Source organism: Periplaneta americana, chromosome 9, assembly GCF_040183065.1.
Source record: "Periplaneta americana isolate PAMFEO1 chromosome 9, P.americana_PAMFEO1_priV1, whole genome shotgun sequence".
Lineage (NCBI taxonomy): Eukaryota > Metazoa > Arthropoda > Insecta > Blattodea > Blattidae > Periplaneta > Periplaneta americana.
The window spans coordinates 53,474,528-53,497,625 of record NC_091125.1 but is presented as its reverse complement, the minus strand read 5'-3'; the positions used below and the strand labels follow the sequence as shown (position 1 = coordinate 53,497,625).

Below are 23,098 nucleotides of genomic sequence, written 5' to 3'. Positions count from 1 at the left end.
CAGCAGGTTATCTGGTAGTATATTAATTTTATAGTCATTGCTGCACAACACACACATATTGATTCATCTCATTCGCTGGAGATGTTCCTGCAAGAGTCGTATCTATTCGTAGTTACTCGAGAGCTGAGAATGTCACAGTTCTGATCAGGCTCAGCTAGTATCTGGTAATGTACAGAGAGTTCCTATGCAGACCGGTCCCATTTCAATCTGTACCTAACAAAATCAATTGGCGGACGACGAGCGGCCGTACGCCGGACAAGTCAGCATACGCGTCCCTACGCAAACGGGTCCCACTCCACCATTTACAGCTTAGCTTCCTCGGGATAGGAACTCCGCACTACCGTCATTAATCTAATAGAACCTTACTACCTGGGATTGGTCTGCATAGGAATTCATAGAACATTATTGTTGTTGCACAGTCGAGAGACACTGGTACTGGCTAGTTCTATTCTGTGATGTTACTGAAGGTAGTCATGTTCAGTTGTTCTGAAAACCATGATTGCCACAATTGTGGTTGGTTAGCTGATGTTTTATGGCTCATTAGTCCTGTCTACATTCATCCCTTCGCAATATTACATGGCAATTTAAGTGTTTTCTGCTTAGTTTATATAAACTCACCTCTGAGACGTAGCTGCTTCCCTCCGAGCCATGACGTCTCTGTCATGACGGGCAGCGGCGTCTTGGAGTTCTCTAGGAAGACATCCACCGACGACAGGTCCACACCGCGTCGGGCACACACCGTCTTCAGTGCATCTCTGTGACAAAAATTCAAATTTACTTCAAGTAACACTTAGATGAAAAAAGATAAGAATTATTATTATTATTATTATTATTATTATTATTATTATTAATATTTTATGAAGCAGAAAAACGTTTGGTGTTAGTCATACACGAATAGATTCTCAATAAGCGTTGATATTTAGCAGAAGTCTCTGTAACTGCAGTGAATACGTGGTACAGTCATTAAGTTCTAATACTGAGCGCATAGTGGCGTTGTGGTGCACTATAGCGCATAGGTGGCGCCATAGTATGATACCTTGTCAGTTAATCTCTCGACCCAACAAGAGACAGTTGAGTGCATGCACTGTAAGCAGAACTACGGTCTTTGTTGTGACGGTGATTTGAATGCGCGCGTCGGAACTCGAGTATGTTGCAGTTTGAGCAACGGGCAAACGTCACGTTCTGTCAGAAATTAGGCGAAACTTCTATAACCGATCATAACTGGAGACGAAACATGGTGTTTCCTTTACGATCCGCAACTGAAGCGACAATCCGCCACCTGGCAAACGCCATTATTTCCACGACAGAAAAATCCGCAACAAGACAGGTCAAAAGGCAAGGTGATACTTTAACAGTTTTTTTTTATTCAAATGGAATTGTTCACATAGAATTCATCCCTCAAGGTGCAACTGTAGACAAGATCCTGTACAAAGAGATTCTTGGCCGTTTAAGCAATTCAATTCGTCGTAAGCGTCCTGAGCTTTGGCATAGGAAGAATTGGCTGTTGCTACACGACAACGCACCTGCACATCGGTCCATCCTTGTCCAAGAGGAACTTGCAAGGCAACAGGTCGCTGTTTTGCCACACCCTCCGTACTCACCTGATCTCGCACCATGCGATTTTTTTTCTCTTTCCCTTCATGAAATCAATCCTAGGAGGGCGTAATTTTTATGCGGCCGAAAAGGTCATGACTGCCACAAGAGAAGCCGTACGGCATCTTCCTGCCAACATCTTTCAGCAGTGCTTCCAGCAGCTACACCAACGTTGGCAGACGTGCATAGCGGCCAACGGCGACTATATTGAGGGAGGATGTCGATCTGTTTAAGTGTACGCCGTATCACGCGGCATCTTCTGAGACATCCAGATTCTTGTGGGTGCCTACCCTTCAGGCGTCAGTGTCAGAACTTAATGACTGTACCACGTATGATACACGGTCACATCTTTTACTTAAACATCAAACATTTAAGAAACTGCTATTTTATACAAATGAACTGTTTGAGAATATGAAAGAAGACATAAAAAATTACAAAAAAGTGCAATGTGACTGAATTTTATATTGACTATTTAGCCTTTTTTACTTGGTTATTTAACGACGCTGTATCAACAGCAGAATTATTTAGCGTCGATGGAATTGGTGATAGCAAGATGATATTTGGCGAGATGAGGCCGAGGATTCGCCATAGATTACCTAACATTCGCCTTACGGGTGAGGAAAATCTCGGAAAAAATCCAACCGGGTAATAAGCACAAGCGGTAATCGAACCCGTGCCAGAGCGTAATTCCGAATCGCAGGTAAGAACCTTGGCCGACTGAGCTACGCCGGTGCTATTTAGCCATTTTATAATATACATTTTATTTTCCTTGAACTCTATTTCTGAAGTAATGCATTTGAGGCAAATTAAACCGCGAAAAAAATGCGGCAGCAAACAGGAGTAGTTCGACTCTATTGTTTAGATATCCAAACTATTTTGAGTGTCCGCCGGTTAGGTTAATCGAAACAGCCGAAACTGGTCGAACTGGTCGAACAGTAATCTAGGTCGTTCGCCGTGAGTTACGTTAACTGATAAACTGGATTCGTAAGGAATTGAGTTAAGTATGTGCTAGTTTAACACTTACTGCATTGTGCGTTGTTTATTGTGTAATGGTAAGAATTCGATATAATTTAGAACAATTCAGTTTAAGACTTATGTAAAACAAATTATAGAAAATCCTACAAGTGCAAATTTCGAAAGTATACAAGACCTAGAATTAGTCTTGATTTAACAGAAAAAAAAACTAGAGACGGTAGAGTACCATTATAAGATGAACTTAAGGCAGTATCTCGCGGTTTTTTCAACAGTATTGACGCATGTTTAAGGGTACAGTATAATCACTTCGATCGTCTGTTGTAATGATGACTGCCATTTTATTTTTTATAATTAGTAATTAAAGCAAGTACAGTAAATTACAATAATTTATTAAAATAATAGACCTAACTAATATCCAAGCGGCGGCGCAGACCTACTGACGAACACGCCTTACATTTAATAGTGTAGTGTATTTATATATACAGGATGATTCAGACACACATGTACAAACTTTGGAGGCGATTTCTTCACACCTAAACTAGAAAAAACTTCGCATACACGAATGGCCGAAAATTCATGGTTTATGAGTTATAATTGAAAGAACATATTTAACGCTAGGGTTTCAGTGTGGAAATAAAAAAAAAAGCATGTTGACCCACCAATTGCCCCATTCAAATGATATCAATAAAACAACCCCATTTGCCGATGAATGTAAGTACAATAAAGATGGCCATGATCCGACGTTTCCTGAAGCAGATGGAAGATATTGTGAGACTTGTAAATTGAGAGTAGATAATTGAACCGAACATTTACTTTGCAAATTGATCTGTTTTAAATAGATAGACAGAGAGACAGACAGACAGACAGATAAATAAATAAATAAATAAATAAATAAATCCATCACTCAATCAAATGTGTGCCAAACTGCATAATTTTATTACATCCATTACATACCGGTAACCACAATTTCATTCAGAAATAATAAATTCACCTCAATACTATGAATAATATTAAAGCTAGCTGGAGAATTGATAAATGCAAGCTACGAACTCTAATTGTTTTTTGTTTAGAATAAATAAAAAATCGTTTCCTATGTTTTATAACACGTGTTCAGTCCACTCTCGTTCCCTTGTCGAGAATTGGATCTGACTCTGTATTGGACTTGAAGTTAGAATCGATAAATTAATAATAAAGAGATTAAAACTTTAAGGAATTTTGGAACCTGTCAATCGCAATGATTGCTATGCAACTTCTTCGCCTCACAAGTTATGCGGTTGCAGACGAATGTTCTCTTGCCGATTATTCAGCGCTCTATTTTCCTTTAATCCTGGTGCTGACGTTTGTGTGTGCGTCTGTTCGCCTGAATAACAAGTGGTAGGCAGGATTTCTCTGAAAAGCATCTTTGGGCGCAGTGAATGGAACAATTTTTATTCCTCTTTATAATGTTGGAATCCTCTTCTAAAGCATTTCATTTTCAAATAGGGAGTACAGCACTCACAGCTAAAGTGGCGTAACGCGAGATCCGAGTAGGTGTCACTCTTGGTCCGAGAACTTCCGCTGTTTATTACGGCAAATATACCGAAGAAATACAGAGACGTGGGAAAAAAAAACCTCTCGTAAATCCGTGCCTTTTGTGTAAGTCAACGGGAATTCTGTGATTAAACGTACAGCAGTATTTCAAAATAGTCGAAGAAAAATAATTTTGATGCCGAAATAACCACGTAAACAGAACTCGACAGAAAGGGGGAAACTTTAACATATTCCAATAAACATTATTTTGTATAAATAAAGGGGTAGAAAACTGACAACAGAGGGTCATTCAAAGCTCCAACATTCAAGGCTTGCATTATATATTTTAAATGTTAAAGAATTTTAATACAGAACAAGATATAAAAAAATAAAAATGTATTCTGCAGAAAGTTTTAAATATAATAACGTGATTAAAGCAAATGGTTGATATGTACACAAAACTGCCCGTAGAAGCTAGAGAGAGGACGAATGTTATCTATTTCTACGAGTACGTCTGTGAAGAGCAGCGCGCATGATTGTGTACTGCAAAGTTTTCAAAAGTAAACTTGCAATCATTAAAATTGAATGAGGGGGTTTTGGATAAAAAGCGCACACTCGTCAACTCTTGTATATAGAAAGGAATATTTTTATGGAAACGAAATATTTTTGTGACTACTCATGTGCAAGTTACGTCATCGAGAACACCCTATACACCCTATACTATTTTTAAAGAGCATTTTTTTAACGCTATGCAATACTTCATTTGTTTTGAAGCACTATGGTTATGGTTAATATGTTAACTATTTTAATGTTGGTATAGTGAGAATCACGTAAGAGTAGTTCCTGAAAGGCTAAGTTAGCCGTCTCTTCAGTGTTGCCAACTAATAGCATATATCATCAAAGAGGGTAAAGTCACAATGTCATGTACTATAATAATAATAATAATAATAATAATAATAATAATAATAATAATAATAATAATAATAATAATAATAATATAGTATTAACAACGTCTTGCTTATTTACTCATCTTTATGTTGGAAGGTGTTTTCTAAACGGTTCAATAATTATTATAATTTGTGAAAGAGTAGGCCCATATTTTCCTTCTGAACCTCTCGCACATTATGTTGGCACTTAGTAGATTAGTATGATCTAATATTAAAATGTATTTTATCTGACAACATGAAATTCACTGCTTTGACTAAACAGTTTACGATTCACGGGACCTTACCTAAAAATATATTTTGTTTGCTCACGTGAAATATTTGGTACGAATTCCGAAAACAGAATATCATTTTGAAATGTATATCCTACTTAAAATACATAGGCCTACTCCTAAGTCTCTACCAGACTATTGCCTCTCTTGGAAATTTTAATAAAAAATCTATACACTAGCCACATGCATGTTTCATACCAAGCAGGTCTATAAGCACATCAAACAAATGAAGAAAGCACTCCTGCAGCTTACGCGCAGAAGAGAAAATCATATAAAAAATTGATTCATCAAGATAAAACAGCCTACATAGAAGACCGCGCAAAAATACTAGCCCAAGAAGCACTGAAAGACCCATACATAACCTCAAGCGGCGAATAAACTGCACCACTATAACTATTGTATATGGGAAAAACATTTCTCTGAGACACTAAACACAGGAAATATCGAAAGGGCTCTATATTTCAGAGCAGGTAACACCACCGAATCAGGTCTCATAGGAGCGAAATTGAAGCTGTCATACAAACTACAAAAAACAAAAAAGCAACAGGCCCGGATGGAGTATATAACGAAAACTTAAAAGATACCTCTGGGATCCTGTTACGTATATGGACCTCACTACTCAACGCGTGCTTCATCACTGGCAAAATCCCAGAAAGCTGGAGACAATCTAATTAAAAAATTATATACAAAGGGAAGGGGGGAAAAAGGAGAACCCAAACTCGTACAGAGAAATCGCCCTTGAAAATAACATCTACAAAATTTACGCTAAGATCCTCACCAATAAACACCTCGTACAAACAGAGACGCTCATTCCTGAACAGCAGTTTGGCTTCATGAAAGGAAAGGGAACTCAACACCAGTCAGAAACCTGATGGACATCATAGAAGATGCATTAAGGCCACCGAAAGGGAAATTTTATACAGTATTTATTGATTTCACAAAGGCCTTTGACCTACTGAATAGAGTAACATTACTCAAGAAACTGGAAAGCTTAATCGGAAATGAAAACGCACTGACAGTAATAGTAACAAGAATTCAAAATGGCAAGACAACCTCAGCTCCCATAGCGCAAACTAACGGAGTCCTATAAGGAGGCTATTAGCCCGCTATTATTCAACCTAGCCACAGCTGACGTCACAAGTATCATACACAACCCAGCGGTAGTAATGCACCTGTATGCAGACGACATGGTGTTAGGCTCGCGCAACAGAGGAGAACTGCAAGCTACTATGAACAAACTTGAGAAATACGTGGAAGAAAACAGCCTTACAGTCAATACAACAACACTGTGCAAATGGTTTTCAGAAGAGGAGGAAAAATTGCAGCTGTTGACAAGATAATCTACAAAGGAGAGGAGCGAAAGTTATAAATTAATTTAAGTATTTGGGGATCACACTTCAGACTACAGCAACCTCGCTTAGAAGCACATAAGAGAGAGATCATCAGCAGCCATCAGAATTATATACGACATTAATGAGCTCACCAGACTGTCTTTGGACATTGCCATGAATTAATTTTATGCCCAAGTACTGCCAATAATACGTACGGGCTGAATTTAATTTGGGAACAATAAACAGTATCCGATCTGAACTGCATCGGAAATGTCAAAGCCAGGTTTCTAAAAAGGACGCTAGGCATTTCAAAAATGGCACCGTCTAAACTAGCCTATGAATTAGCACGAGATACTTTCTTTATGGAGGATTTAAGAACCAGACTACAGCTGCCATCTACCCAGCAAGATGCCGGATTAACACAAATCAGACGAAGAAAACGGTCAGAAATCAATTCCGAGTTTTATTCAACTGACGCAATGACGAATAGAAACTGGACTGGATCGAATAACGACATTAGGAGCGCACTGAATAGACTGGCAATGCATGGCTTCCATTACAAGCTGTGTACTCGCTCGAGCTTCCATAAACCATCTACATTGTGTGTGTATATTGTGCAACAAAGAATGTGAACGTTACCACTTTAGCAGATGCACTAAGAGGACAATATCTGTGCTAGGCTATAGCAAAAACTAATGCACATTTGTGCGCTTCTCTTCTATTATAAGTTACATCCAGGGGCGACTTTCGAAGAGGGGCTGCGGAGCTGCAGCACCCCCAGACATTTGTGGCTCTTGTCTCGTTTTATGTTGTGAAATACATTTATTATACAGTCTCTATTTAGCGGCTCGAATTTTTTAAAATTTCGCTCTCATTGACATGCACGCAATCGTTAGTGAAGTCACTTCCTCCCCTGGTGCTGCCAGAGCGAAGCCAGAGACAAGGACTACGGGTGAAGCCACTTCCTCCCCTGGAGCTGCCAGTCTCGTCTCGGATGCTTTGCGTGTTAGTTTAACCCCTCCCCCTGCTGCCCCTCGCCGTGAATCCAGTTTCCAGGAGTTGCAAAATTTACAGCAGCTTGCTAGTAGCGCGCAGTTTTAAATACATTTTCTTTAATGTTGTGAGTATAACAAGTGCAACAATGTTTAATTCTGTACAATATTTACAGTCTATTCAGTTCAGTACCTTAACAAAATCATGAGAAATGTGAAACTAAGTGCCCATCGGTTGAATCTCATAATGGAAAGAGCCGCTAAACAAAATACAAAGCCTCGCATATTTTTTGCTGATTTATCCAGTACCCCTGCTTTCTTCTCTCGATCTCCATACAGTCTGTATTAGATTAATGTGTTTAAAAGACAATTCCATCAGCTGGGGCAACAAGATGGAGTTTTAAAATAAGAACAGTAAATGTCGTTCATGAGAAGAAGGAGCCATTGCTAGAATGTTTTCAAACCATAATGGAATCTGAAATATCTAACATCACAATAAATGAGGCAAGCGCCCTGGTGCGTACTCTTGATGATACTGAATTCAATTTCTGGCTCAGATTTTTCATTTATTGATGTATCATGTAGATATACTATACAACCAACTACAACATCACCAGTTAGATATTTCTAAGGTTCAAATCTGCATATAAAAAATTAAATTATGGTTTATTTAACGACACTCGCAACTGCAGGGGTTATATCAGCGTCGCCGGTGTGCCGGAATTTTGTCCCGCAGGATTCTTTTAAATGCCAGTAAATCTACTGACATGAGCCTGTTTCATTTAAACACACTTAAATGCCATCGAGCTGGGCCGGGATCGAACCCGCAACCGACTATGCCACCGAAGCCGACTCTGCATATCAAGCTTTGTTAATGCCATACAGACAATACTGAACAGTGCACAGTTGAGCAGCGAGATCTGTGAAAATGAAAGCCATAAAAAGCGTCGTAAGGTCGAAGGGATTCAGACAAGGGATGCGGCAGCCAAGGAAGTGGCTAACAACACCCGATTCCAGTTCATAGATCATCTGATATTATCTTCTCTTCTGTGTCAAGAAAAATTTGAATGCTACAAAAGCTCATTTCCTGAAAATGACCTAAATGTATGTGTGAAGCCTTTTCTAATGTTCGATAAAGACAAACTCAAAATGGAACTCGCTGTGTTGTATCAGAGACAAGAATTCAGAAATATCAGTAACGCAGTCAAGCTCTTGCAGTTTCTTCTGAGAACTTGCAGGCCTCATTTTCAGAAGTTGTGAAACTACTACGCATAGCTATCACCATACCAATGACAATTTTCGAATCAGAACTTTGCTTTTCGTGTTTGAAGAGAGTAAAATCCTATCTTAGAAATACGATGAGGGAAGAGAGACTGAGCGCATTAGCTATGTTTTCCATTATAAATACTTTGTTAAACGACATAACGGATTTTAATAAGAAGATGATTCAAAAGTTTTCAACCTACAAGACAAGGCGCATGGAACTAATATTTAAATAAGTTAAGTTGCATGGTTTATTTTTGTATGCAGCCCCACTGAATTCAATACCCACGAGCCGCCACTGGTTACATCTTATTTAATTATACTCATACTGCCCTGAGTGAAGTGTTGAATTGGAATTACAACGCAACACAACTGAATTATGTATTGATATTAATATTAATACCGGTATTACTAATTAATTATTAATTATGTTCAAATTTCACAAGCTTAGGGACTTCCATTTCATGAGTTTCCTTTACTGCAAAACAATTTGCCAACATAACAGTTAAAAAATAGCTCCAGTTGTATTTGTCTGTACTCGAAATTCGAAACAAAGTTGGTAAAAGAAAATTCAACCTGACATCTCCTAGCATATATAGTAATAGATGGAAAATGGTTAGGTTCACCTTTACGGTATTAAGTAAGCTGATCCGGACTCTACATTCTGTTAGTCCTTGTGTTATGAAAGCAGTTTTATTGATGAAATCAATATAAAACAAGATGTTCTTAACAGACAACAAGAGTATTTAGATTCTGATGATAGGATTTTGTGATAGAAGACTTAGGCTACGCAACAAGAGGTCTGAACACGTTCCAACGAAACTCATCCAAATCGGCAACTCATTTCTCAGTCAACTCTGAGTAGAATGGACCTTAATTCTCTCATTTTCTCTGAACATCTTCTTTTATGTTGATTTAATCAATAAAAATGTTTTCATAACACAAGGCCTAACAAAATGTACCAATAGGAATAGTTGCCACAGTAACTATCCAAATTGGCAACTCATTTCTCAGACAACTGTGAGTGGAACAGATCTTAATTCTCTCATTTTCTCTTAACACCCTGTTTTATGTTGATTTAATCAATAAAACTGCTTTCATAACACAAGGCCTAACAAAATATACCAATAGGAATAGTTGTCACAGCAACCATCCAAATTGGCAACTCATTTCTCAGTCAACTGTGAATAGAACAGATCTTAATTCTCTCATTTTCCCTTAACATCTTATTTTATGTTGATTTAATCAATAAAACTGCTTTCATAACATAAGGCCTAACAAAATGTACCAATAGGAATAGTTGCCACAGTAACCATCCAAATTGGCAACTCATTTCTCAGTCAACTGTGAGTAGAACAGATCTTAATTCTCTCATTTTCTCTTAACATCCTGTTTTATGTTGATTTAATCAATAAAACTGTTTTCATAACACAAGGCCTAACAAAATGTACCAATAGGAATAGTTGCCACAGTAACCATCCAAATTGGCTACCCATTTCTCAGTCAACTGTGAGTAGAACAGATCTTAATTCTCTCATTTTCTCTTAACACCCCGTTTTATGTTGATTTAATCAATAAAACTGCTTTCATGACACAAGGCCTAACAAAATGTACCAATAGGAATAGTTGCCACAGTAACCATCCAAATTGGCAACTCATTTCTCAGTCAACTGTGCGAAGAACAGATCTTAATTCTCTCATTTTCTTTTAACATCCTGTTTTATGTTGATTTAATCAATAAAACTGTTTTCATAACACAAGGCCTAACAAAATGTACCAATAGGAATAGTTGCCACAGTAACCATCCAAATTGGCTACTCATTTCTCAGTCAACTGTGAGTAGAACAGATCTTAATTCTCTCATTTTCCCTTAACATCTTATTTTATGTTGATTTAATCAATAAAACTGCTTTCATAACACAAGGCCTAACAAAATGTACCAATATGAATAGTTGCCACAGTAACCATCCAAATTGGCAACTCATTTCTCAATCAGCTGTGAGTAGAATAGATCTTAATTCTCTCATTTTGTCTTAATATATTGTTTTATGTTGATTTAATCAATAAAACTGCTTTCATAACACAAGGCCTAACAAAATGTACCAATAGGAATAGTTGTCACAGTAACCATCCAAATTGGCAACTTATTTCTCAGTCAACTGTGAGTAGTACAAATCTTAATTCTCTCATTTTCTCTTAACATCCTGTTTTATGTTGATTTAATCAATAAAACTGCTTTCATAACACAAGGCCTAACAAAATGTAGCAATAGGAATAGTTGCCACAGTAACCATCCAAATTGGCAACTCATTTCTCAGTCAACTGTGAATAGAACGGATCTTAATTCTCTCATTTTCTTTTAACATCCTGTTTTAGGTTGATTTAATCAATAAAACTGTTTTCATAACACTAGGCTAACAAAATGTATCAATAGGAATAGTTGTCACAGTAACCATAACGCTTCTGTATTGCATAGCGATACGAAAAGTATCTCCTTCAGATAATAATAAAAAATTGGGTGTTATTTAAAAATGTTCAAGTTTAATTCGTACAATAGCCACAAAAGTATTTTTTTGTTTCCATATTCCTTTCTAAATACAAGGTTTGAAGTATATGATCTTTTTGCCCAAAATCCCACCATTCAATTATAATAGCAGTCATTTACTTTTGAAAGACCTGTATTATGGAGATTGGAAAGAAAATCGCAGCAAGAGTGAAAAATGTTCATGAGACTAGCAGATGAAATGGAGTATCTACACATCTCAATCAATTTACATTTCAAGACAAGTAGGTTTTGCTGCATAAAGAATGAACGATGAAATAAATTGACGTTGTACGCCTCTCTATCACATCAGCTGTTCCTGCCTTCTCGCATAGAGAAGTGAAATGAATTTTTCAGTTTAATAGACACCGGAAATAAGTCGTAAGTGTAGCGCGCAGTATTATCTTCCGTCTTTCTCCCTCTCTTTCTCGCTTGTGATGAGGCAAGATTGCATCTCCGCTGTCGCGTCGGTACTTGTAACGCGCTGAGCTTGTCTTTTGTCTCGAGTCAAGTGTCAGCCATCTTGCCTCATTGTGCTAATCTCGTAAATATGTTACAGAGAGGAATTAAACGAGGAAACGCTAAATAAACCCTTAACGTATACAATGAGGTGTACTAAGTGTGGAGCACCTCTTTGAATACAAAATTGTGATGTAACAAAAGTTTGACTTGAAATATTGGACACAAACGAGCAGGAAAAGAATATTATATCGATAGTGGTCACATGGTTGTTTTTTTATTGATACTAGATATTGATAAGCTTGTCCTTAAATTGCAATTACAGTATAATTAACTTTGGCTATTTGTGGTATAATTTATACGTGGTTACAGTTAACTTATGGATACAAAATTTTTACATTCTGAAAATGGGTCTCAAACCATGCAATACAAGTTTAACTCCGACAGAAAGAAATAAATAAATAACGAAATAGAGAAAGGGGGTTCCTTTCTTCAATCGAATTACAAATAAAACATAACTATGTACAGGTTAAGCTGTTATTAAAATCATAAAATACCGAATAATATTATACATATAAGTAGCCTATATTAAACATCTTCGTTCTACTTGAAAAGAAAGTTCTTTCTAAATTCTTTGCTATGAGGGAACTTACAGACGAGTCTCTAGCTGAAATTGGAAATGTTCATGATAAAGTCTTTTTTCATTGAAAGTACTGCTAATGTCGAAATTTTTTCTTACCTCGTGGCATTTTCGTAGTCTGCTTTATGTTTAAGGCTGATTGGCCGATAGTATGTTTTAGATGTATGTCGTGTAAAATAATTCCGTATTTGAGCGAGAATTTTAGAGGGGGGGGGGAACATAATTTCTCCCGAACGTCATAATTCTTCTTCACTTCACGGGTTATACAATAAAACCTGTAACAGCCTTATTTGCTTCTAGCTTTATAATATAGCATTTGTTTAGATACCGTAGTCTATTATCTTGAATTCTCTGGACGTGCTTTTAAGCAACAATTCAGCTTTGTTAGATCTCGCCTATATGATCGAGGTAAAAAAAAATCCGTTGTTTTTTTTCAAGTATGTTTCTAGCCAGAAATGGAATTCTTCATACTGCCAGACTAACTAAGTCCACGAAAATTTTCTCTAAATATATTTGGTAATGTCAGCAACCAACCAAATCAGTCGGAATATAATATGGTGGTATGGGTATTAGAAGTAAAAAACTAAAGATTCGTTTCAATTTACTTCAATTAATTTTTCCTCTTAGATAGTAAGCACATGTTTGAGATACTTACGAGAGGGAGGTGCCTTTGGTGGCGGGTACAAACTCCTCTGAGGGCAGGGAGTGGTCGTCGCCGCCCGTGGCGAAGGTCCCGCATTCGAAACTCACGCTGAAGTACTCAGAACTTGACACCTGCAAGATACCAAGTTATTATAAACATGAGATCTTAAGTTTATTCTTTTATTAAATAGACAGAAATTATTACGAGTTAATTTACAAGATTTCTTTATGAAAATGAACGTTTCTAGCACCACTAATATGTGGTTTTTGGCACATTGTTCGTCCGCGTAAATTTTTTCTGAACTACTGAATTACCATTTCCTTTCCAGTACAACACTATGCCTAATAATAATAATAATAATAATAATAATAATAATAATAATAATAATAATAATAATAATAATAATAATAATCACCAAGAAAAGTGGCTCATAAGTAAGACATTGGACTCGATTTCGCTAGGTGCCGGGTTCAAATCCTAAAGTCAACCAATCTATTTGTATGTATGTATTTATTTACACTGCAAGTGGGCAAGCACCCGGTGGCAGTAGGTATATACAATATTAACAAAACACAGTTAAAATGATAAGCTATACACAATAAAATTTACAATACATAATACAGTTTACAACACATATACAATTTTATACACAATACAATAAGAATACAAAATACAATTTAACACAATAATAATAAAACATAAAATAAAACACCTAATTTTACAACACAACCTACATAATTATGTATAGGTCCTACATAAGTTTCAATAGTCTTTCACTTTACTCTCATCTCATTCCCTGTAGTGGCACTATGACGCATTTCACTGACACTTTAGCACACATTTCACTGACACTCTGTAACACATTTCACTGACACTATAGAATACATTTCATTGACGCTATAAATTATCACTGATCGGAACTGTTCACTGCACTGTAAAACCATAACTTCACTGACTCACCTCGCTTCACTGATACAACAGTTCAAATAAGTCAAATAATTGCATTCTTATGCATACTTATAAACAGAACTACATTTAAACTAAACATTTCTAGTCTAAGGCCCTCTTACACGCTATTTTTAAATAATTTACAATTCAAACCAAGGAAGTAAACTCGTCAGGCTAGATAAATACATGTCACCTTAAAAAATTAAATGTTGAATGTCACCTTAATTTTAATTTTCACTTTATACACAACTCTTTAAATTATTCTTGAATCTCCTTAAGGAAGGACAGCCCTCAAAGACCGCTGCAGGTAGGTCATTCCAATCATTTATAGTTCTATTTAAAAATGAGAATTTACCTACATCCGTTTTCTGTTTCCTAGATTTGATTTTAAAATCATGATCGTTCCTACCATAGTACGTTGGCTTTTGTAACCGAGCCGTTATGTCTACCCATGCTTTCTGACCTAGATGTGCTCTATACAATGATGTTATTCTAGTTTTCCTACGTCTGTTTTCCAAAGTTTCCCATTTAAGTTCTTTTATCGTATCGTTCCCATCTTCTCTTTTACCTTTAACAAATTTAGCTGCCCTATACTGGATTCTTTCTAAGGAATTTATCTGATATATTCTATAGGGATCCCAACACGTAGTTCCGTATTCCATTAACGGTCGCACTAATGTTAGATATGCTATTTCCCTCGATCTGGGGCTAGCCTTTCTCAAGATTCTCATAATAAAGTGAAGTGCCCTCCATGCTTTGCCTGTAACGTTATCAACATGCTCTCCCCAAGAAAGTTTGGAGTTTAAATACACTCCTAGGTATTTACAACATTGTTCTTGCGGAATTACAACACCACTGAATTCGTAATTAAGACTAGTCTCCTCTCGGGTTTTACAAAATGTTACAGATTTACTTTTAGAGCCATTTATTTTCATCCTATGCTTTAACGCCCAGTTGTAAATGTTATTCAAGTCTGTTTGAATAGACTCTACATCTGAATTATTTCTAATCTTTCTATAGATAATGCAGTCGTCTGCAAATAGCCTCACATTTGATGTAATATTCTGGCATAGGTCATTTACGTATATTATAAAGAGTAATGGACCCAGAACGCTGCCCTGTGGCACCCCTGAACTTATATTTCCAATTTCCGATATTTCATGACCTACTCTAACTCTCTGGGTTCTACCTTTTAAGAATTCTTGGATCCATAGCACCACTCTTTTATCTATTCCTAGCCTACTTAACTTATCTAGTAATATGTCATGTGGCACCAAATCAAATGCTTTCGAAAAGTCAATCACAACTGCATCGATTCTTCCGCCTCTATCTACCTCTTCAGCTAGATCCTGAACCAGCGACGTAATTTGACTATCACATGAGAAGCCTTCCCTAAAACCATGCTGGCGGTTGTAAAACCAGTCTTTCGCATTTAGAACATGACGAATATAATCCGATATCAAATGCTCCATGACTTTACATACGACAGATGTAAGGCTAATCGGTCTGTAGTTTCCGACATCTAATTTATTTCCACCTTTATGTATGGGTACCACTATAGCTGATTTCCAGTCACATGGAATGGCTGCATTGTTTATGGAAACATGAAATATACGCATTAAGTATGGAATTATGGCCTCGGAACCTAATTTAAGAATCTCTGTAGCAATACTATCTGGTCCTCGAGACTTCCGATTTTTTAATTTCGTTATTCTCTCTCTAACCCCTTTGGAAGTTATTTTGAAAGTCGAATTTGGTTCACATTCACGGTCTGTGACACAACCACTCCAATCAGCGGGGTTATTATTATTATTATTATTATTATTATTATTGAAAACCGAAATGAAATAGGAATTTAATAAGTCGGCCTTTTCTTTGTCATCAGTTATACTTTCTCCGTTCTGATTTCGTAAAAGCACTACTCCTTCATTTTTCCCTTTTCTCCTGCGTACATAATTATAAAATTGTCTCCAATTGTTACTTTCATCTTCTTTTAAAATAGTTTTTAGAAAATTTTCCTGAGCTAACCTTTTTTCACACTCAAGTTTCTTAATTAATTCGATATATTTTTCCCAATGCTCATGGCTCCGTTTACGTTTGCTAAATGCGCGCCTTGTCTTTTTCTTTAAGTAGCGAATATAATTAGTGTAATATTCTGGGTCCGGATTTTTCTTAATTATTTTAGAAGGTACACATTTTACTAATGCCTCGAAAATTATACACTTAAATTTATGCCACACATTTTCCATATTTCCTTCAGTCCTTAGAAAGTCATCATGCTTTTGTCGTAGAAACGTTTGTAATTCATGGACATCGGTTTTGTTAAAATTCCAGACAGACACTGGACTTGACCTCGGATTTACTGTGTTTTCCCAGATGATTTCTAATAAGACGCTATTGTGATCACTTATTTTATGAAGACTTTCAGAGTTGACAAAGAGAGAGACAGGTCTTAGTAGGTAAACATCTAAGAGGGCATTGTCACGCGTCGGACCATTTACTACCTGCTTGAAATCTTTACGCCAGATCAATTCATTAACAAGGGTCTGTGCATCTGAATTGGTACCTGAAATCCCGTTCCAGTTAATTTTCGGGAGGTTTAGATCCCCAGCAATTACTACGTTTCGGTCTTCTGATACTGTATTAAGATATTCATTTAGTTTGTGCAAAGTTAAATTGTTTAATTCACTGGGTGGTCTGTAACATGCTATTACATCTAAGGTTTCCCGCCCATTTCTTATCTGAACATTCAATATTTCAACTTCCTCATGTATCCACAGAAGATTGCTACTTATTTCTATCTTAGTACAAACGAAAACTCCCCCTCCCTTTTCACTTCTATCCTTTCTGAAGACTCTATAATCCGACCTAAAAATTTCCGAGTCATTTATGTCTTCCCTAAGCCATGATTCCGTCCCAATTATTACATCTGGATTATAAACATCGACCAAGTTCCAAAACGGAATAAGTTTATTTCTAATACTTCGGCAATTAACCTGCAGTAGTCTTAGTAGGCCTGTCCTTACTTGAACATTCTGAATCCCCGTGGCACCTCGCCGTCACTGCAGGTCTACGCTGCCCGCGGATAGGTCTTCGACCGCACCGCCCGCTGGTAGTCCCTCGACCCCTCCACCCGTTGGTAGACTCACACCCCCGTTGACCGCCGGTAGTCCCACGCCCCCGCCGTCGGCTGATGGTCCTTCGGTGCCGCTGCCAGCTGATGGATCCTCGATCCCGCCGCGCCATGTTGTAGTAACTACCCGCGCGAAGAGGGATCCCATGTCTGCAGCTCCCCTCCGATTTAGGTGGATTCCGTCTCTTCCGAAGCATCTGTCGTCTATCCAGGAATTTGGATCGACGAAACGCGCACCAAGACACTCCGCTACCCACTCGAAAGCTTTATTCACACGACCCACTTTTCTCCAGTTCACATCCCTCCGTCTGACGATTCCACTGATGACAATCCCAGCTGCCGGATATTTCTTCTTCGTTTCCATCACCACGTTTTTAGTTATGCTCTCGATCATGAAATAACTAGAAAGCTATTTATTTAAAAGGAAAATGCCTGACTGGTTCCAATTTGCACTATGTACAAAGTTACAGGCACATCTACTGTTTTGCAAGACCTTATGTTGTCTCAAAAATGGCCATTAAATGCCAACACATATTTGCGGACTGGCCAATGGAAGACAACAGAAAAATTTAAATGCAATCTACCATTCCCAATAGATAGTCGCGCTATGACGTCGCAGTTAAAGCGACTATAAACGAAACCAATAATAATAATAATAATAATAATAATAATAATAATAATAATAATAATAATAATAATAATAACAATAATGATAATAATAAACCTATGAGACTTTGGTCAACACTTTTGGTAATTCCTTATCCCGATGTTACTGCCTCAGTTACCACGCACTAATTGGTGACTCACTCTGCTTTGCGTTCTTGCTTTGCTAGCAAAAGAACGAAACCGCGAGGCAAACAACAAGCGAGGCTTCTGCAACAGCTGGCTGCGCGTGGCAGCCTCGCTTCATGAATATGCGTCTTTATAGCTGACTTGTGAAACCAGAACTGGCTAATCTTTGTAGCTCTCCAAATTCATCATGATGTTGGGTGGGCACCGTTAACATATAACCTATACTACTGATCGAGATTTCACGAGACAATTTATTTTCCCATGAGGATTCCAACCAGAGATCATTTCATAACATTAGTCCAAAGCATCACAAGCTATGGTGCGCGACAAGTTATTAAAGTATTTCAGAAAAATATATAGCGGACCAATTTATAAGAAGAAACGTGTAATAATTTTAAGGCGAAGAGCTTTTGTGGGCAAAACTAGAAAACATTGAACTTGTAAACAATTTTTAGTTTTGGAATGCAATATTTAGTATCTACAATCTGCAGATGTTGAGGATTCATTCATATTTTTCTGTCCAAAGGCAGGTCTTTCATTGCAAAGCCAGCATTCTCAAATATTTCCTATTTTCTACTTTCCTTTTAGTCTCCGCATACGGACCATGTATCTTAATATGTTGAGGGTAAACTGAAAAATCTTTGGCACACATTAGGAACGATAGAGAAGACCTCTCGAGAAAAAGCAAGAAGTGGTAGTAGTGCTAGTAGTAGTGTTGGCGGTGATCATGGTAGTAGTGGTCATAGTGCTCGTGATAGCAGAAACAGTAGCAGTAGTAAAAGTAGCAGCAATAGTAATGATAGTATTTTATTGAACGAAACGCTCACTACAGAGATCATTCAGCGTCGAAACTCTACGTAGACCAGAAATTACTGGTCAATTTTGCCTGAAGCCCTCTATGAGGGACAGAGTTCTTTTATATGTCGCAAATTTGTGTCACGGAGCAGTTTTATTTTCTTCAACGAGGAAACCCATTAAAGGCTTCGCCCTCTGCCGGGTTTCGATCTGCGAACCTCGAACGGCTAGAATGGCAACCATTAGATCATCTTGAATTTAACGTCAATATGAAGACATCGAAGAAGAACAAAAATAATTATTAATATATGATTTGTTACATGTACTGCATGTCATACAATATGAAATCACGAACGCAGTGAGGAAATCCGAAAAGTTTTATCTTGAAAGATTAATGTATATTACAGAAAAATAATATCAGCTGAAAATAGTACAATTTAACGACCAGATCGTGTACTTTTATAAGCTACAGATCCACAGGATAAAAAAAAAACTCCTAAGGCAGATCTGGATTGATAGAATGAACAGCAACTCTTAATCATTTTTCATTCAACTTCCGAAACATTATAAATGGACTAAGGTACTGTAATACGTCAATAACCATCTTAAATATGATTGAATAATCAACCACTTACATTAATAATTTTGAATAAATTCGTGGGACGAGTATTTTCTCCAATCCTGTCCCTTGTTAACTTTTTAGTAACTCAGTTTGAATGAAATGGCGATACATTAATATATTATTATTAATAATAATTATTAATAGCTACTACCGGTATATTGATGTATCATCATTTCGTTCAAATTGAGTTACTAAAAAGTAAACAAAGGACCTGATGATGTCCAGATGGGAAAAAGTACTCGTTCTACCAATTTATTCAAAATTATTAAACTAAAAGATTGATTGTTATATTTAGTCTTACTGCTAGATGGAAATAAGTTTATAGTTGCTCCACGCAATTCCATAAGGGTTATAACCTGATTTCTTTTGCACTCGCTAGACGCAAGTATAGTGAAATTGATAAAAGTGGTTGCCTTGAAAGTCCATTAAGCTGATCAATCTGTTTTACAGGATGAGCCAGGAGGAAAAGTACATGGTTTGAAAGGTGATAATATTGGTGGTTCTGAACAAGAAAGTTTATATGAACATATGTCCTGTTCTTAACGGTTTCGGAGAAAACTAATGGAAACAATAAGGAAAGGAAAAACTGCAGGTGATAGTAAATTAAAATATTGTTACCTTATAGTTCTGTTTAATTGTGTACTATTGTTTACAGAACATGTTCAAAAAGTCCACCGTCAACTTCAATGCACTTTGCATCTCTTGCAGAGAGTTACTGTGTTTTTTTTTTTACTTTAGTAGGTTATTTTACGACACTTTATCAACATCTTAGGTTATTTAGCTTCTGAATGAGATGAAGGTGATAATGCCAGTGAAATGCGTCCGGGTCCAGCACCAAAGTTACCCAGCATTTGCTCATATTGGTTTGAGGGAAAACCCCGGAAAAAACCTCAACCAAGTAACTTGCCCGGACTGGGAATCGAACCCGGGCCACCTGGTTTCACGCGCTAACCTTTACTCCACAGATGTGGACAGTTGCTGTGTTGCTGATCTGAGCTGATTCGGACATCCCTTTACTTGAGCACAAGCATGAAAAAGTGAGCGAAAAGTTCCTCCCTTGTTTCCACTTTGCGCTTGTAGACTTCGCTCTTAAGGCAACCACACACACAATAATCCAGTGGAATAAGGTCGGGTGACCCCGGTGGCCAAGCAATTACTCCAACGCGACCGATGCAACGCCTAGTATACGATTCTACTACAACCTGATGTTGGTTTGGTTGTGTCCGCATGTGAGTGCGAATGAAGGACATGAGACTGACGCTCGTGATTTTCAAATAGCTGTATGTCAGATACTGTTAAGAACCGGGCATATGTTCATATAAACCTTTTTGTTCAGAATCACCAATATTACCACCCCTCACAGTATGTACCTTTCCTCCTGACTCACCGTGTATTTGATCAGAGGCACCAAATAATGGCAGTGCTCCTGTATCTCAGCCACCACTTCAGGACTGAGACAAATATCATTTTCCTCAACGAAGCTTTTAACATAAGCAAACATCAACTTTTTTTTTGTAGATAACGAAAATACAGAAGCCGAAACAGAAAACACTCGTTACTGTCGCCAATATTAGAACAATACTGGCCAGGTTGCATACTGACAATTAGATATATTTACAAATTTAAAGGCGTACTACATATAAAACCACCGTCTACTACTGGTGATACGCGTACCACAGTTTGAGAAACCCTGATCTACCCCTTTCCAGGAATGAAACCAGGGTCCATTTGATTTGTAGCTGGAAACATCAACACATGAGACAGCTGAGAACTGCTCTGATTCACAAGAAATGTAATTATCAAACGATGTTCACTGGTGTGTTCTAATGTAACATTTCAGAAAGAAACTCTAAATCAAACGCGTCAGTTGTGGCAGTTGATATAGCACAAGAGTATCGGTATTGTTTTCACCGCACCTTATTCTTCTTGCAAGTGAATTAGGGCGTTATGTAATGTCTTTATATTCCATCAGCTGATTGAAAAGTTTCCCAACGCTTTCCGGAAGTTCTTGAATAAAACATATCAGACGAAGTTATCGGAAATTTCTCTCACTCCAGATTGGTGCTGCACCTAGCGGCCAGAGAGTGTAGCTGACGCTGCATGCCGTAGTCATGGCGACATCCAAACTGCAATTTCGGTAACAGGAGGAGGAGAACAAATTTCATCCTGTTTGAATACGTAAGCAGGAGCGTACAGTCCGTTCTTTTCATCAGAGACGTACTGGTGCCCCCCACTCCGATCTTACAGTTGTCTCAATGAGTTCCCCTTCGCACTGAGTGTAATACAGATGTATCGAACTTGGCCGCTTGGTATGTGGCTTGTTTATCCAGCCATTATTGATATTCTTAGAGCAAAATTTAGGCTAATACACAGTAATTAGAAAAGGTTATGTCTCACGCCGTAGCGTCGTGATCCAAGACATCATGTCTGGAGTCACGTTACGGAATGAGTCGTCATAGAAAAGGAAATTTACCATGAAATTTTGGTCAGTATGGGAACGGTTCCCACCCAGTATCGTGATGAATGTGAGGAGCAACAACAGGTAGCGAAATCCGATTTCGAGAGCCAGTTGTAACGGCTGAAAGGGATTATCGTGCTGATCACAAGTTACCCCACACTGGTTAGATGATCAATTCTGCAGTGCCTGGGAAAAGTGACATAAGTCAGTTTCCACAAACCCTTTTTTGATAATTTATTGACAACTTACACTGGTTTATGTCGATTTGATTTTTTTCTGTATGAATTATTGTAATGGGAGAAATACTTATGTCTCTTTTTCCAAGCGAGCATATGTTCCGTAAGTTGTCGATTAATTATCAAAAAAGTTTGTGGAAACTGACTTATGTCACTTTTCCCAGGCACTGCATAATTGATCATTCACCTCTGCTGAGACATGTGGACTTGAGATAGCAGTCGGCTGCTCAGCCTTGGCCCTCCATGGGCTGTCGCGCCAAGGATTATTAATTAGAAAAGATTATCTCTGTAGTGGCTGATTGATCTAGTACAGTGGTCGTCAGCACTCGCTGAAATGGGTAAAGTGCATGGAGTGTCGTGCTCCGTCGTGCAGAAGGATAGGGAGACAGCATACCCGCCAGAAACCACGGATGCACTTTAGTGCAACGTCTTGTCCGCAGGTAAGAGACGCTAGCCCGAAGGTTCAGTGTGCTGATGACCGCTGGTTTAGTCCATCAGTATATCACGTAGACCAGGCTTGGGCGTAAATAACTCGATTGTCTCACTGCAGACAACCCCTTAACTCCCCACTTCACCTTCTCCGGTTGAGACAATATTTTGGTGCGATACGAGCAGACAAGGTCAGTGACGGGTTGTATCAGACGGGCATCATAGCTTATACGAATTTTCAGCTCTCGCTGGTCACCTAAAATCCACCACTGATGCACAGAGACTTACTCTACGTTTGTTTACAAGGCGATTATAAGCAAAAAGATCTTGGGAGGGGGGGGTTTCTCCATCCCTTTAATTTCCCCTCTTATGCCCAGGGCTGACGTAGACGGTTCGGGTTCGAGTCCCGGTTAGACAGGATTTTTCATTAGAAATCCATAGTCATACTTGTAGTGGACAAGGCTGAAATTACTGTAAGAGAGATGGTCATGGTGCCAATCTGACGACGCCCAGTTGGCGAGA

The 23,098-nt window shown here is 37.9% G+C and overlaps 1 protein-coding gene across 2 annotated transcripts in view; it reads right to left on the bottom strand.

The window, feature by feature from the left end:
- The window catches only part of LOC138705937 (pleckstrin homology domain-containing family G member 5-like), a 705,365-nt gene that overhangs the window by 85,582 nt on the left and 596,685 nt on the right, over positions 1-23,098 (bottom strand). For both annotated transcript variants that reach the window (XM_069834734.1, XM_069834735.1), the window contains 2 exons: positions 13,176-13,294; positions 619-755 (listed from right to left, as the gene is read on the bottom strand). In XM_069834734.1, coding sequence (XP_069690835.1) covers positions 619-755; positions 13,176-13,294 — 256 coding nt within the window. The remainder of the gene's footprint in view (positions 1-618; positions 756-13,175; positions 13,295-23,098) is intronic.